This window comes from Notamacropus eugenii, chromosome 4 (assembly GCF_028372415.1).
Source record: "Notamacropus eugenii isolate mMacEug1 chromosome 4, mMacEug1.pri_v2, whole genome shotgun sequence".
Classification (NCBI taxonomy): Eukaryota; Metazoa; Chordata; class Mammalia; order Diprotodontia; family Macropodidae; genus Notamacropus; species Notamacropus eugenii.
Window position 1 is genome coordinate 21,341,426 of NC_092875.1, and position 17,418 is coordinate 21,358,843.

The 17,418-nt window shown below is 43.8% G+C and overlaps 1 protein-coding gene across 1 annotated transcript in view; it reads right to left on the reverse strand.

Annotated features, from left to right (window-relative positions):
- The window catches only part of LOC140499107 (uncharacterized), a 392,730-nt gene that overhangs the window by 17,005 nt on the left and 358,307 nt on the right, over window positions 1–17,418 (reverse strand). The window contains 2 exon segments of the mRNA XM_072600116.1: window positions 5,081–5,203; window positions 10,103–13,048. Coding sequence (XP_072456217.1) covers window positions 5,081–5,203; window positions 10,103–13,048 — 3,069 coding nt within the window.

Genomic DNA, 17,418 nt, shown 5'->3' on the forward strand with positions numbered 1-17,418 from the left:
CTTTCCCCTCTCTTTCCCCACTCTCTCTCCAAAGGATGTATGTACACATACATTCCTATTAAATACAATTTCACCATAGTCATGTTGAATAGAAGAACCAAAATGAACCGGAGAAACTTGGTTTCCTCATCTTTAAAAATTGAATCCAATGCCCTCAAAGTTCCCTCCCTGCTGTAAATCCCATGATTCTACCTGTGTAACCTTGGATAAGTCATTTCCTCAGAGTCACTCAGTTTCCTCATCTATGGTCCTTTTTAACTCTAAAGTGGTGCTCCTACAAGGACAGGAAGGTATAATGGAAAGTACCCTGGGACTGTTACAACCTGTGACTCTGGGCAAGCTGTGCCCCTCTCTGGGCTTCAGATCCTTTGCTTTAATGTCTGACAACTGGTTTGCCTGTACTCTCATCTGATCCTGACAGCCCTGTGAGGCAGGTACCACTGGGAGTATTATCCCTGCTTTACAGGTGAGGAAGGCAACTGAGGCCTATGTGGACTGCCCATGCTCACAAAGGCTAGGAAGTATTAAAGGGAGGAGGATCTGAAGCTCAGGGAAACCCCAAAGAAATCACTTCTCTCCACACCAAGATAAAACGCTGAGAGAGAACCCAAAGGAAAGTAGCCTAACAATCCACAGAGGAGAAACAAAGTGAATGAATGAATAACCGTAGCCCAGACTATAGCCTACAATGGACTGGCAGCTCAGCTATACTGGGTAAGTTCATCTTGGAATTCCAAAGGCTGGTCAGTGGAAGAATCCCACTGGATTTCTCCCCTTGACTAACAACAAGAGCTCCCTCAGGGCCCTGGCCAAGGTAGCCTCAATGAGGATTTCCACAAATATAGCAGAAAGCCACTATTTAAAAGGAGTGATCACACCCTCCAGAAAAATGGTAAGAAGTAATTAGCTCTACAGGAGTCTGGGGGATGGGGAGGGGCACCTTAGACCCAGACCAAGCTAAAGTTAGTGGTGAGACAGGCAATAAGGAGGAGCCTGAGTGGTAAAGCTTTTTTAAAAGCACCACGTGAGAAGTCTTGTAGTCTTTCAATCGTTTCAGTCATGTTTCACTCTCCGTGATCCTGTTTGGGGTTTTCTTGGCAGAGACACTGGAATGGTTTGCCATTTCCTTCTCCAGCTCATTTGAGAGATGAGGAAACCATGGCAAACTGGGTGAAGTGACTTGACCAGGGTCACCCAACTAGTAAGTGTCTGAGGCTGGATCTGAACCCAGACCCAGTGCTCCATTCACTGCTCCCCCTAGTAGGAGCAATCAGAGGTGCTTTTCCATGTATATATACATTATTCCCCTTTCTACACTCCACAGTCCAGGTAAACTAATATACGATATCCCATCTCCTGCCTCCACACCTCTGCTCAGGTGGCCTAAGGTTTGCAGAGAACTTGACAAATACTACCTCATTTGATTCTCACAACAACCCCGGGATGTAGGTGTCAGTAGTACCCCCATTTTGGAGAGGAAATAATCGAGAAAGGCAAGTCAATTGACTTGCCCAGGGTCATAGAGCTAGTAAGTATCCAAGCAAAGATTTGGAATCAGTCTTTGTAAATCTGGTACTTAACCCAGGGCCTGGCACATGGGAGGGACTTAGTGTACCTGCGTGTTGATGAACTGACCATGCTATCACCAGTTGATGCTACCTGTCTGGCATCTTAATCAAGGTGATTTAGCAAGCATTTATTAAGCACCTATTGTGTGTGATGCAATCAGTGTTCAAGTCCCTATTAAGTGCCAAGGACAGTCCACTTGCTGCCTTCACTATCAGAAACCTCCATCAGAGTGAAAGAGCCAGGAAGACAGTCATGTGGCCAGCCCATCCATCCATCTCTGTGCAGATGGGCAATGGGACAGACAAGGAGGAGGAGGCTGGGTGCTATTTGCAGAAATATGCAGTCTTTTCCGAGAGCCCCAGCTGGGTCCCTCAGGAGACGACCAAGCCACGAGTCAGGCAGAGAAAGCCAAAGAGGCTGGGCAGGAGAGCAGACAAAGGGGTAGAGGAAGTGGTTCTTCAGTTAAATGAGGCCAAAGAGGCTCGAGGAAAGGAGGAGAAACTTCGATAAGCCTGGACTATAAAAAAAGGGAGAGGGTTTTCAATGGCCCTTCTTTTCCGTCTAACCTTTGTCTGCTCGGGAAAAGTTCAGTTCAGATCAGATTAGGGAAAGGCTGCAGCACTACCTGAGAGAGAGAGAGAATGCCAGGGGAGAAAGGAAGGAGGATGGGGTGGATTCCCCCTGGGGCCTGACCATGTCAGGGTACCGAGGAACCAGAGTTTGTCATAAGGGATCCAGCCCTTCGTAACTACCCATCTAGAAATGTGCGGCCTCCAAAGTTCCTTCTAGATCTCACATTCTACAGTCAACATGGTTGGGTAAGTCACATAAACTCTGCCCAGTTTCCTCATCTGTAAAATGAGAGGATTGGAATACAGGATCTCTAAGGTTCCTTCCAGTTCCACCTCCTCTGGACTATATCTCCCTGAGCTGTGTGATCTTGGTCAAGTCACAGATTCCTGGAGAAGTTATGAGTGGTGGTGGGCATTCCTGAGGAGTGCCAGCCTCCCCTTGAAGACCTGCAGTACTGGAGCTCAAATGCCAGCTCCAAGAGGCAGTTCACTCCATGGTTTCAACAGCCCTCATTGTTAGAAAATGCTTCTGTTCCACCTCTACTTCTATCCTCTGGGACCAAGCAGAATGTCTCCATCTGGGTGCACAATTAGCCTTTTAAACATCTGAACAGAGCTAATAAATCCAGGATGCCCAACTCTTCCTACTAATTCAATTCAATCCAATAAGCACTGATTAAACACCTGCTGTGTGCCAGGTGCTGTGCTAGGTACTTACAAAGATAAAAATGAGGCAGTCCCTGGCTGGGAGGGTGGGGGGTAACAATCTACCAGGCGGTGCCATTATCGCAGAGTGTACATGCTGTTTCTCCCAATAGAATATAAACTCTTTGAAGGCAGGAACAGTTTCATTTTGATCTTTGGTATCCCCAGCAGCTGGCACTAGGACCTTACTAAATGGGCCAATCCCAGTCCCTAATTTAGGAAATTAGGCAATTTTCTAAAATGTGGCACTCAGAATGGAAGACAATACTCCAGATGAGGTCTGCCCAGAGTAAGGGATTGGCAAGATAGCTCATAGTGACGGTCTTTAGATGCCACCCTGAAACACTTGTTTTTTATACTAGAACAGGAGTTATGAATTCTTTTTGTGCGTGTGTCATGGGCAGCTTTGGCGATCTGAGGAAACCTATGGCCCTCTTTTCAGAAAAATGTTTTAAAATGCATAAAATCAAGTACTTAAGATGACAAGAAAATTAGGGTCCATGGCCCCCAGATTAACAGTCCCTTTCCTTGAGGTAACTGGGGATCACCAAAGCTTTCTGAGAAAGCGAGGGAGTGCCATGGTCTGACCTGTGAGAATGTCTCAGTTTCCTCTTCTGTAAATGGATTAGATGAGACAATCTCTACTTCCCCTTGCAACTCCAAACACAGTGATTCCAGCTGTTCTCTTCACCAGACTTCTGCTAACAATGGCTGAGCCCAAATGGGCTTTACGGGCTGGATTTTCACGACTCCGGGCCTCACGAAACAGCCTAGACACACACCAGGAGCAAGGCTGGGCTGGGATTTATGTTAGCTTCATAAAGCTCCGTCTGGGAAACCAAAAAATCCTCAGGCGATTTCTGAAGCAGGTCTACCAAGGAACACCCATTCTGGTGGGCTTCCAGCACAGACTCAAGCTTCCCACACAGGAAGAAATACAAAGATAAAATCGAGGGTCAAGTCCAGCCAAACTCCATCTTCTTTAGACACATACAGGCAATCAAGATGTAAATCAATAATTTTTTAAGCCCCTACTGTGTACCAGGAACTGAGCTGGGAAATGAGGATACAAACACTAAACAGTTGCTGTCCCCAGGCAGCTTACATTCCATAAATTATATCCATATATCAACACATACCCATATAAGCAAACACAAATCGACAAGCATTAATTAAGCCCCTTTTGTGTGCCAGGCACTAGAATACAAACACTGAACAGCCCCTGTCCTCAGGAGGCTCACTTTCCATGAGGTATACCAGCACATACTTACATAAGCAAACAAAAACCAATCAAGCATTTATTAAGCACCTACTATATGCCAGAGGCTGGCAAAGACAAACACTAAGCAGTCCTCAGGGAGTTTACTTCTCCTAGCTTCCATTCTGTCGTCCACAATTCCACACTGGGGAGAACACCCCAGCAGAAGACGCAGGTTGGCTGTATGGACAGTCTACAATGCTAGCCTCCATCTCCTAACTGCTAAGTGTGACTCAGTTAGAAGGTACCTACTTGACACTCACAACTAATGACAATAATTACTTTTCCAAAGGGAAAAAGAAAACCACCCACATGGGCCTTGAAGGACACTCATCATTGGGAAACCAACGGTGGGGTGACAGCATTCAGGCAGGTCAATGGAAACATGTTAAAGAAAACACTAGAAAACGCAAGAGAAAAATATAGACCAAGACAAAATGATTCATTATGGCCAGGGAGGATCTGTAATCCAATTATGTTCAACAACCGTAATAGTATGACTAAGGAAGCTCTCATTCAACGGATGTATAAATAACCTTTGGAAAACATAATATCCATTTATGTTTTTTTAAAAAGCATATAACAGAGAAATCTAGCCACCAGAAAGGACGCAAAATTAAATGCAAAGCTCTTCAGTGACCCACAAAAATTTCATTCAATCTTGTATTCTCAAATTTCCTCAATTTACTCCAACACATATTCCCAAGTTTAAAAAAAGTGACTTTTTTTCTGCAACAGGACATCAAGACGCACTTCATGAAGCCCAGAGCATGCCACCACTCCTTTCACTTCACATGAACGCAAAAACAGAACACAGCCGTGCCCAAGTGTGCCCAAAAGATCACCCCAAGTATAGGGGGAAGTACCATTCGCAAGCACATCCACTGTAATTAAATGTTCCTGGACCAGCATTCCTCCCACCCTGTGGAGGAAAGATAGGGGCAGAATGGCTGGTTCTAGGCAAAAGAAAACTTACCATAAAAGGGTCCATTTTCTTGTCTTTACAGAAGCTGTGCCTTCTCCTGGAAACAGGTGCAGGAGTGAAGCCTCTCAGGGGGGATTTATTGTTTGCAGGTCGGACCTTCTCTTTTTCAGTGTCCTGTGGCACCCGAGTAACCAAAGAGAGAAAGTACCTTAATGTAATGAAAAGTGTGACAGACTTACAAGTCAAAAGACGTGGGTTCAAATCCTAGTTTTGATACATACTAGCTCTGTGACTTTGGGTAGGTAGCTATACCTATCAGAACCTCAGTTTCTTCTTCTGCCAACAGAGAGCAATAATCCTTGACCTATCTACCCTCACAGGGTCTTTATGAGAAAAACACATTATAAACCTCCCAGTACAATTAATTAATCAATCAACAGTTATCAAACACCTACTATGTTCCAGGTGCTGCGCTAAACTAAGAAATGAGATCTATAACAACGTCACACAGGATTTTTTTTGAGGTTTATTTCTTGGGGTTTTTTTGCATTCATTAGGACAACATACATACAGGTTGCAGGATTCCTAAGTGTGTGTGTTTGTCCTTCGTTGCCAAAGAAAACCATGCCATCAGAGAAATAATGACGTGACTTGCACTTGACTTTCTTCTGAGTGAGGGAAGGCTGTGCAGGTCACTAGACTCACTTCTCCTCCACAGCCATCTAAATCCAGTGACCAGATATTCATCAGGATGACTGGAGATGACCCAGGATGAGGCAGTTGGGGTTAAGTGACTTGCTCAAGGTCACATAGCTAGTGAGTGTCAAGTGTCTGAGGTGAGATTTGAACTCAGGTCAATGGCCAATGGTTATCAATCAATTCAGTACAATTAATCAAACACAAAACACCAATGGTCCAACTGCTTTTACAGCCAACCAGGACACAGCTGTTGCCTAAAGATTCCATTGTTGTGTGAATCTCAATCCCCCACTGGGAGGAGGGGGGTGGGTCCTTGAGGGAAGAGCTCATGTCAGCTACCTCCTGTGACCACCCCACCACCCAGAATAGGGCTGGGCACAGCAGACACTGAGGAAGAGTTACTGATGGTAGAGACTAGGAGCAGTGTGATGCAATGAAGACCTGAGTACAAATCCTGCCTTGGCTACTAGTCAGCCAGTAAACATTTATTATGCATTTACCACGAGTCAGGCACTGTGCTAAGCTCTAGGGCTACAAAAAAGTCAACACGCATTTATTAAGCATTTACTAGGAGCCAGGCTTATGCTAAGCTCTGGGGATACAGCCCCTGCCCTCAGGAAGCTCACAATTAAATGGGGCAAACAACATGCGAACAACTACGTACTGGTGAGATTGGAGATAAAATGCATTGGGGATAACTGATAGAGGGAAGGCACTAGACTAAAGGGGAGTGGGGAAAGGCTCCCTGTAGAAGGTGGGATTTTGACAGGGACTTAAAGGAAGCCAGGAGACAGAGGTGAGGATGGAGACCACTCCAGGCTTGGGGGCAAGTCACCTTGCTCTCCCTGAGCCTCTGCTTCCTCCCTTTGTAAAATGAGAGTACTGGACACTAAGGTGTCTAAATCCTAAGATTCTGCTTTTTACAGGAAAAGAAATGACCCTGCTTTTACCATCAGCTAGATGGCTTCATGAGAGGCAGTGTGGTACAATGGGTACATACCTAGCCTCACTGTCAGTTCTGAGTCCCACCTCTGACACAGACTAACTGTGTCACCTCAGATGAGTCACTGAAACTCTTGGGTTAAGGAACATTTGGCAGTTTGCATTGGGAGACGAAGTTTCAAAGCAGGGACTCCTGACTTTTAGAATCACAAGTATCCTCCGATAAAAAACAGGATGGGGCTTTTCAGAGTTCAGGGTCCCACGATTTGCTACCCACTCTCTCTCAGATATACTCAGGAACAAGTGAACACGTGGGGCAGCCAGGTGGCACTGTGGACAGACTGAAATCAGGAATACTGGAGCTCAAATCCAGCCACAGGCACTTACTAGTTGTATGACCCTGAGCAAGTCACTTAACTGTGTCTGCTTCAGTTTGCTAATCTATAAAATGAGCTGAAGAAGGAAATGGCAAACCACTCCAGTATCTCTGCCAAGAAAACCCCAAGGGTAGGAAGTCATGAAGACCATGACTGAAAAAAAACAAGTGTGAACAAATGTTTGGGAACAATCACAGAATCATATCTAGGTTTAGAGCTGTTGGAGAGCACTGGGTACAACCCCCTCGTTTGACAGATGAGGAAACTAAGGCTCTGGTGTTCTGAAATAAATGAGGTTGTCTGGGCTTTCCAATTCTCAAGAAATGACAAGGAAGAGGAAAGTAAAAGGAAGGGAGCAGAAGCAAGGGATAGAGAGATCCACTGACTATGAGAACACAGAGAATTCTCCCAAAGAAAGTCAAGCTTCCAATCACTGCTATGACGACCCATGTGGGTCCTGCCGAAATAAGGAGGAAAGGCAGTTTCCTATCCCCAGCCTAAACCTTCCCTCTTTCTGGGGGGTGAGAGGGAGCTTACAGAGATTGTGTATGTCCATGGTCCATTAACTTGTCTTAACTGATATTCTTTGTTACAAAAGAGAGCTCACTGGACTGGGAGTGGGAAGGAGATATCTCTGGAAACAACCAGGATGTTTAAAAAAAAAAGACAATGATAAAATCAGTTTTTAAAAATGTCAAATAAAAAAATTAATTCAATTTTAATAATTATTTTAAATTAATATTTTATCTTAAAAATATTTTGAATTAAATATTTATTGTTTTTAAATAACAATTACTTAAATACAATTTTATTTCATGTTAAAATTTATTTTCTTAAACTTAATTTTTTGATAAAAATTTTATTCCATTTCATTTTTAAATAAAATCATTTTCTTATTAATAAAATTATTGCTAAATAAAAATGATTTTGTTTTCTAATGAAACTATTTTAAAACTACTTTATTTTTAAATAAAGATTTCATTTTTAATAAAATTATTTTAAATAAAAGTGATTGTTTTTAATAAAATTATTTTAAAATAAACATTTTGTTAAAATAAAAACTGTTTTAATAAAAGTATTTTAAATAAAAATTATTTCATTTTTAATAAAATTATTATAAATAAAAACATTCCATTTTTAAATAAAAATCTTGTTTTATTTTAAAGAAAAATTTATTTCATTTTTTTAAACAATTTTTTTAATTTAAAAATTATGGTCTTTAAAATAAATTTTTATTTTTTTAATAATTTTTTTATTTTTTAAAATTAAAACATTTAATAAAAATTATTTGGCATTTGTGTTCTTGGAGAGAGAAAAAGCAGCAGGAGTTGATTAAATCAGGTGTCACCAAAGCACACCAGCCTTTCTGCCAAATTGGGCCCAGGAGCAGTGAACATGCCCTGTGTGAGAAAGGGCAGCTCCATGTGGTCTAAGGACTTCTCAGATAAGGGAACAGCCTTCCTGTTGAAAATCCATGTTTGGGGTCCAGGAGATAGGAGCAGACACTCCAGCACCCGTGATTGGGGTCAGAGCCGGAGGGCAGAGCAGCTCTCCCAGGTCTGAGGCCAGGGCACCCTCTGCTACAACGCTGCCTTTCTCCTGGGCCCTTCTCAGCAGCCATGCTGCTGCTCCAGTCTAGGGAAGGACTAAATGTCACATTTCCATTGGCATTCTCCCAGAAGCCCTCTCCCCACTGCTCCCAGCATAGCAATCCTGTAGACAGGCAAAAATAGTCGCTGGATGACTAAAAACAAAGCAGAACTCATGGAGGGGGGCCACGGATGGCCTTTTGCTGTGGTCAGCTGTATTCTCCAGCCAGGCTGATCTACACTAGAAGGAAACGTCAGAGATGGAGTCTGAACCCAAGTTCTTCCCACTGTCCCATAATGCCTCACTTAGGGTATAGTTCCCCAGGACAATATAAACTGTTTGAGGACAGAGACAAATGTATGACGCAGTGTTTTTCCATAACCAATGCTTTCATCAGGGTAGGGAACCTTGAGCATGGAAGCTCCCTTCGTCAACAGCAATCTTTCTGTAACTGAGTCTTACTAAGTTGTCTACAGCATCAAGAGGTCACTAAGTATGTTGAGTAGGACTTGAATCTGAGTCTTCCTGATTCCAAAACCAGACCTCGTTTATTATACTATACCTAACACACAGTAGGTGTTTAATAAGAGTCTTGTCGAATTGAAATGTGCCACCTGGACTAGGCTAAGCTAGGATGGCCCAATAAATAGGCCTCTGGGCTAGACTCTGAGTCACTTCATTTCTGTCTGTCTCAGTTTTCCCATCTGTAAATGTGGTGATAAAAACAGCAACTACCTCTCAGGATTGTTGTGAAAATCAAAGGAGATATTATTTATAAAGAGGTGCCTAGCACATAGTAAGTGTTTAACATATGTTCCTCTCTCTCCATGAATTGAATTTTTTGACTGACAAGACCTAGGATCACACCCCAACATTTTACAGACAAGGAAATTGAGGCCACAGACAAGGAAACACTGGTGCCCAAAGTAACACAGGCAAGTTAAAATGAGAGAGAGCTAAGTGTTCTGACTGCAAACCCAGGATTTTCTTACATTGTACCCTAAGAGAAGAGAGTGAGGAGGAAGAGTTGGTCACGGCCCCATGTTCGTGAGGACGAATGACAGGAAAGATGGAGAAAAAACTGAGAAGTGGAGAGGAGGGAAAGATAATGAACCCTACTGGGTCCAAGTATAAGAGAATCACTCATGAGTCAGAGAATCAGGGAGGAGAAATCGCTCTTAGGTCACAGAGCCCAGAATGTTGGAGCTCCAGCCGGACCCCTAGAAACCACCTGATCCAAACTTATCCTTTTACGCAGAAGGAAAGGAAAGCTCAGAAAACAACGCAGAGCCAGAAGCAACTGACAGCAATCTAGGGGCTCTTTTCACTTATCTTTGATCTTATCATTTGGCCCTTTTGATTTCTCCTTAGTGTATGCTAATACTTTTCTTTTTTTGGTCTCCTAACTTGAGGCTGGGAACATGAGAGGTGTGTTGAACAGAAACGAATTTCAGTATATAAATACCTTATGATCCTCACTGGATTTCGTTTCCCAGTGTGGGAATTCCTTGTAGGCCACAGTGCTCTCAAGATTTTCCCCTGGGAGACTCTTCTGGGCTTTTAATGGATCTCTCCTTCGTTCTCGGGCCTCCTGCATGAGGGACAGATTCTCTCGGACTGAAGCAGGGGCTATCTGTTCTGAATCAGTACGCTTGATGTTTCCAAAATCCGAATCATAGTCTTCTCTCCTGACTTTAGTTCTTCCATGGAGAGAGGACACTTTCTCTCTTTTCCCCACAGAGTTTCGGGGAGCCCAGACTTCATCCTCAAATAAGATGGCATCACGAGCAACAGGGGAAGTCTTGGGAGGCAAGCTTACCTCTGTGTTTTTAATATCATGTAAAGGGGTGCTTGCCTCCGCCCTGTAACTCTGGCATTTCGTGTTTTGTGGTTTGTTAGCAGGTGCCACCTCCATTTTCTGATCCTCAGCTGTTTTTTTCTTCCAGAGGTCAGAAGGTGACTGTTCAGAAAGTTCATATTGGGGCATCCCCCAGAGTGGAGGGGTGAATCTGGTGCTGGGAGCTTTCTGTCTACTCAGTTCTTGAGTGGGGGACCCAGTCTTTTCTTTGCTTATTTCAGGTCCAGAGGGTATCATGGAGCTGGATTCTTCAGGCCTGGGACGTAGCTGCCCAGGGAGATTCACCAACTTTCTAAAACCCATATGATCCTGGGCTTCCTTCTGGCCCCTCCAGTCATACCTTTGGGAAAGGTTATCTGCAGTTGAACTCCTGGTACTTGGCCTTTCCCACTGAAACCCACCATGACTAGAATGTACTCTGTCCTCCTTCCAGTCCCTGGGCTCACTGCCTTTTGCGGAGTCTTCTTTGTATTCGGCCATGAGGGCATCTATGTCAAGGATACTTGACCTATAACCATCCTCAGCTTTGGTCCTGAGTGATTCACGGGCATCCCGCTGCTTCCTTCTTGTCAGGAGGTCACTGTTCTTTGACGAATACATAAAATGCTCAGAACCTCTGGAGGACCTCTTGCCTCCATTGTCTTTGGGGTCACTGGGGATGCTGACAGTTGCTGACCTTTGGCTAACTGACAAAGCATCCACATCTATCCCTCTGCCATCTGCATGTCTCGTCCTTCTCTCCCCAGGCAGCACTGGCTGGTCCCTGGACCTTGGGCTCCTAGAAAAACTGAGGTTTTCCTGTTCCCTCTCTTTGGCCTGCCAAGTTTTCCTCTCAAAGTTGTCTGACAGATCTCTGGGATTTGGAGGAGCTAACCTAGAGCTTGGGGATGATTCAGACCAAAAGCTGAGTTTTCTAGAATTATGGACATTGACTGGCTCATCTTTGTCTAACGAAGAGGCCTTCCTATTTTCATAAACAGAACTGTCCATGTTATAGTCTCTTTTATCCCCAGGGATCTGATATGTCACAGCAAAACGGGTCTCCCTGGGCTCCCGAGGTGGGTCTGCCTTTGGAGCTGCATCCTTTGCATTCTGACTGGACTCCTCTGAATCTGGTCCATCTTGGGTGTGCCGACTCTTTTTGAAGGAGGCATCCCTGGGGGACAGAGAGTCAGCTCGTCTCCCATGCCTCTTGGTCGGTTCTGGGGCAAATGAGACGAATTCATCAAACTTCACATCATGAGGCAATGTCCTCCGTTGCCATCTCTCTGTGACTTTCAGATCCACACTACCTGACTTTCTGACTTTGGCTTCTGGCTCCGGGGTTGGGGACTGGCTCCATTCACTTTCTTCACCCATTATTAAAGGGTCTTTTCTCATGGACCTGGAGCCTAAGGGTTTTCTTGATCTGAGGTCAAAGGATTCTTCTTTAGCCAAGTCCCTGGGATGAGAGCTCTCTGAATAATCACCAAACTGGCTCCTTCCTTCTCCTGGACTTTGTGAATCAAGCTTCTTCATTTCTACTGGCTGTACATTATAAGAACCTATATGGGCTGCTCTGACCACCACAGTCTCAGAGACATGGATTGGACTTTCCTTTCCCTTGGCAATGTGCCGGGGGAACAACCGAGCAGCTTTTTCATCACCCACAATCCCGGGAGTCTTGTCTTGGTTTGCCAAATAGGATCTCTCAACAATTTTATTGGGTGGCAGCGAGCTCCCACCTAACACGTCCTTCGGTTCATGGAATTCAGACTTAGGGGTTGCTGTTTCCAGCCTCTCTCGGGCTTCCCCAACCAAACTAGAAACTTGGGAGCGCCCCATTTTCATGTCCAGTCTACCCTGCTGCTTCATGCTCAGACCCTCATTCCAAGAGCCCTGCTTCTGAGAAGACCACTGTTTATTAGTCCTAAGCGTCACGGCCTTCTCCTCAGGGGCAGTCACCACAGCCTTGCTGAGGACCCTTTCGCCAGTCATATGTACATTGTTATATCTTGGCTCAATTCTTTGGTGAGAAAGACTATTTCCCGTTTGCTTCACCGAGGACATATTCCATCTTTCGTCCCTGGGACGTTTTTCCAACAGGGTGGCATTAACTGGGCTTTTTTCTTCGTTCGACAGTATGCTACTCCAGGGTTTCTCAGCCCACTTTGAATTCTCGGTTCTGACATTTGCATTGTCCAGCGGCCCCTTCCCTAACCATGATGTTTTCTCCGCTGCTAGGCTAGGTGACTCACCACATTTTCTGGCTGACTCACTGGAGGATGTCAAGAAGGAACGATCAGCCACAGGGTACTTCATCACATTGGACTGAAACACAGTTGCCCAGACAGTCTGGAAGTCCTTATCATCTTCATCCATGGCGGCTGCAGGCCGACGGGGCACCATGGTGGAATCCTCTTTCGAGAAGAGGGAGCTGTCTGACTCGTTGCTGGCACTCAGTTTCCGCTCAGTCTGTCTGGTTTTCTCACAGGGCTTCACAGGCTTCCACTGGTTTCTCCCAGCAGATGCTCCGTTCAAATCCATCCTGAGCAAACTCTGCCCTTCTCTGTTCTGTGAAGAAAAAAGGAAGAAAGAAAGAAAACTCAATATGGAAGAACTCAAAAACTAAAGCAGGCTCGTGAGGCTAATTGAAGTGGCTTACAAAGGGCAGGTGGATGAAATTTCCTTCTATTTAAAGGGGGATGTCTTAAATAGAATACAGTTTGGGGTACATTCAGATCCTCTCTCTAGTCACATACAGTAGTCCAACAACTATTCAAAGCGACAGAGCAGAAAATTTACAAAATGACCCAACTAATTTAGAAAAGGTAAAAAGACAGCCTCTTTTTACGTCAACAGTCAAATGTCTGTTCATCTTTTTCTGTGTGGTTGCTTTGTTTTTACAGGTCAGGGTTCAGTCTGCAATAAAGACCCATTATGACATTACAACCTCTGAAGAGGGAGTTGGACACAAGATGGTCATGCCAACAGTTTCTTTTAGAAAAGGACTTTGAAGAAAACATTGGGCCAGCTGGGATGTCCAAAGATACTCTGTGGAGTTCAGCAGAAAAGCCCAGAAATCTGGGAAGGATCACATGTCCTGGAGGCAAGCTGATGATCTCGAAGGCCCTATCCCCAGCTCTATTTCAACAAGTAGAAAACTAGCCCGTACTCTGATTCAGACCCTGGGCTAGACCCTGGGCATACGAAAGACAAGAAAATGAAGCAGGCCCTGCCCTGGGGGAGATTCCGTTCTACAGGGATTCTACTACTGGTGGATATTAACTGTAGGGTCCTCCATGCTCACCCCACCCCCGAAGATGACAGTTCTTCATGAGGAGCTGTGGTCAGTCCCCTGAGGCCCAAGCTTCTGGTAATGGGACTCTGGTCTTCTCTAACAAGACTGGTCATTGAACCACACACCATCCCTGTGAGAAAGGTAGGGCTTCCTGGAGAAGGGAGAATCTTAGGCTCCTGAATTAGGTTCATTTTTTCAAATGAAATGAGGCCAGTAATCCCTGTGTTTTATATTGATTTTGCTTTAAAATGGAACACTAGCTATGAATTATTATCTGTTTTTTGTGAAATATTTCCCAATTAACACTCCCTCTCAAACCAGGTCACAAGCTGTTGTTGTCCACTCACTTTTCAGTCATGTCCAACTCTTCCCGACCCCATTTAGGGTTTTCTTGGCAGAGAGATTAGAGAGGTTTGCCATGTCCTTCTCCAGCTCATTTTGCAGATGAGGAAACTGAGACAAACAGGGTGAAGTGACTTGCCCAGGGTCACACAACTGAGACCACAGTGAACGAAAGGAGATGAGTCTTCCTAACTGTAGGCCCACTGTTCTATCCACTGTACCACCTAGCTGTCCCAGACTGCAAGTACCTGCTTAGCAATTTATAATCTCAAAGAGGTGCCTGAGCATTAAAAGGTTGAAGTGATTGGATAACAGGCAAGGTAGTATGTTAGAACGGAGAGCTGGTCTTACAGTACAAAAGATATGGATTCTAATATAATAAAAATGACAATTTTACCTAAATTAATTTACTTATTTGGTGTCATACCAATCAAACTACCAGATAACTTATTTTCTAGAGCTAGAAAAAATAATCTCAAAATGCATCTGCAAGAACAAAAGGTCTAAAATATCAAGGGAAGTAATGAAAAGAAATGCTAGGGAAAGTGGCCTATCCCTACCAGATCTCAAATTGTATTATAAAGCAGCAATCATCAAAATCACTTGGTACTGGCTAAGAAATAGAGGGATAGACCAGTGGAACAGGTTAGGTATTCAAGACACAGTAGTCAATGAATATAACAGCAATCTACTGTTTGATAAACCCAAGGACCCCCGTTTCTAGGATAAGAACTCACTGTTTGACAAAAACTACTAAGAAAACTGGATAACAGTGTGGCAGACACTGGGCATAGACCAATGCCTGACACCATATACAAGAATAAAGTCCAAATACATGATCTCGGTATAAAGATTGATACCATAAACAAATTAGGGGAGCAAGGAAGAGTGTATTTGTCAGATTTATGGAGAATGGACAAATGTATGACCAAACAAGAGATAGAGAACATTATGAAGTGCAAAATGGATAATTTTAATTACATTAAATTGAAAAGTTTCTGCATAAACAAACTCAATGCAACCAAGATTAGGAGGGAAGCAGAAAAGTGAGAAAGAATTTTTGCAACTAGTGTCTGTGATAAAGGCCTCATTTCCAAATATAGGTAGAGAACTCAGTCAAATGTACAAGAATACAAGTCATTCCCCAACTGATAATTGATCAAAGGATATCAACAGGCAGTTTTCAAGAGGAAGAAATTAAAGCTATCTAAAATCATATGAAAAAATGCTCTAAATCACTATTGATTAGAGAGATGCAAATCAAAACAACTCTGAGGTACCACATCATACCTGTCAGATTGGCAAACATGACAGAACAGGAAGATGATAAATGCTGGAGAGGATGTGGCAGAGTTGGAACATTAATTCATTGTTGGTGGAGCTGATCTAACCATTCTGGAGAGCAATTTGGAACTATGCCCACAGGGCAACAAAAATCTGCACACCCTTTGACCTAGCAATATTGCTTCTAGGACTGTATCCCCAAGAGATCATAAAAATAGGAAAGGGTCCCACATGTACAAAAATATTTATAGCAGCACACTTTGTGGTGGCCAAAACCTGCAAATCAACGGGATGTCTATCAATTGGGGAATGACAAGTTATGGTATAAGAATATAATGGAAGACTATTGTGCTATGAGAAATGATGAACAGGAAGACTTCAGACAGGTCTGGAAGGACTTATATGAACTGATGGTGAGTGAAAGAAGCAGATCCAGGAGAACACTGTACACAGTAACAACCACAGTGTGCAAGAAATTTTTCTGGCAGACTTAGCCCTTCACAGCAATGCAAGGACCTAAAACATTCTCAATGGACTCGAGGCAAAATGTCTTCCACATCCAGAGAAAGAACTATGGAACTGGATTGCCAAATGAAGCAATATATATTCTCTTGTGCTATGTTTTGGTTTGGTTTGGTTTTTCTCATGGTTTCTCCCATTCATCTTAATTCTTCTATGCAACATGACCAATGTGAAAATGTGTTTAATAAGAATGTATGAGTAGAACCCCACCCTCCCAAAAAAACCATCTGGATTCAAGACCTGTCTTTCACCTGTCTCTGGCTGTAAAATCTGGGAAAAGTTGCAGAATCCCAGTGTTATATATTTTTACATAATTTTTTTAAAGGAGAAGGGGAATTCCCAGTGTGGAAACTCATCTTCAGTTTAAGAAAGCTCCCTAGGGGTAGCAAGGGCTCTTAGTTATCAAGCACTTAATTGTCAACTATATACACTCGGGCTGCTAGGTGGCACCATAGTGGATAGAGTACCAGGCCTAGAGTCAAGAAGACTTATCTTCCTGAGTTCAAATCTGGCCTCAGATACTAGCTATGGGACCCTGAGCAAGTCACCTTACCCTGTTTGCCTCAGTTTCTTCACCTCCAAAATGAACTGTAGAAGGAAATGGCAAACCCCTCTGGTATCTTGCCAAGAAAACCCCAAATGGGGTCATGAAGAATCAACTGAACAATATGAGGAAGACCATAAACAGTGAATGTATACATTCACAGACACATCTATTTTATATGTATATACACATGCACACAATACACACTAAGTATAAAAAAAAGGCAAACACAAAAATCCCCAACTTTGAGGGGCTCAATCTAATGGCAGAGACAACCCCAAACAAGCCCACAACTTTATGCCCAGCATCACACAATTGGTGCGCCAGAAGAGGGGGATGTGAACCCTGGTCTTCCTCACTCCAAGTCTGAGCCTCTTTCCAAGCTGCTGCACAGCCTTTCTATGTACGTTACAGAATTCTAGAATGGCAAAGTGGCAGCTGTGGGGCAGTGGTTAGAGATGCCAACCCTTGAGTCAGGAAGTCCCTCATTTGATACATAATGCTTCTGTGACCCAGGACACTTAATGGCCCCCAGAACTCTCCAGAGGAGGTGTCATTCTGCACTGAAGAGGGACTTTCCTTACTGGGAGATCCCTACACCAGGACAATCCCAGTCCATTGGCAAAAGAAAATAAAAAGGATGTCAGGTATTAAAAACCTTAAAATTAATTACTCGTGGGATCTAAAACCTTGTAAAATAACATCTGGGAAAAGGGTCTCAGGACACATAACGAGAAGGTTAGCCAGTGTAATGACCTCCTTTTACAGGTGTGGAAACTAACGAACAGGGAGGGGGAAACAAAGCCCCCTTGTGAGGCCACACAATAGTGGAGCATCAGGGCCCAGCTAGGGCTCCAGATTCCTTGCAAATGAATCTAAAGGTCATTGTGCACAGGGATATTTGAAGGGGGCACAGGACAACTGCAGGGAAGCTGGACACCAGAGGGGCCT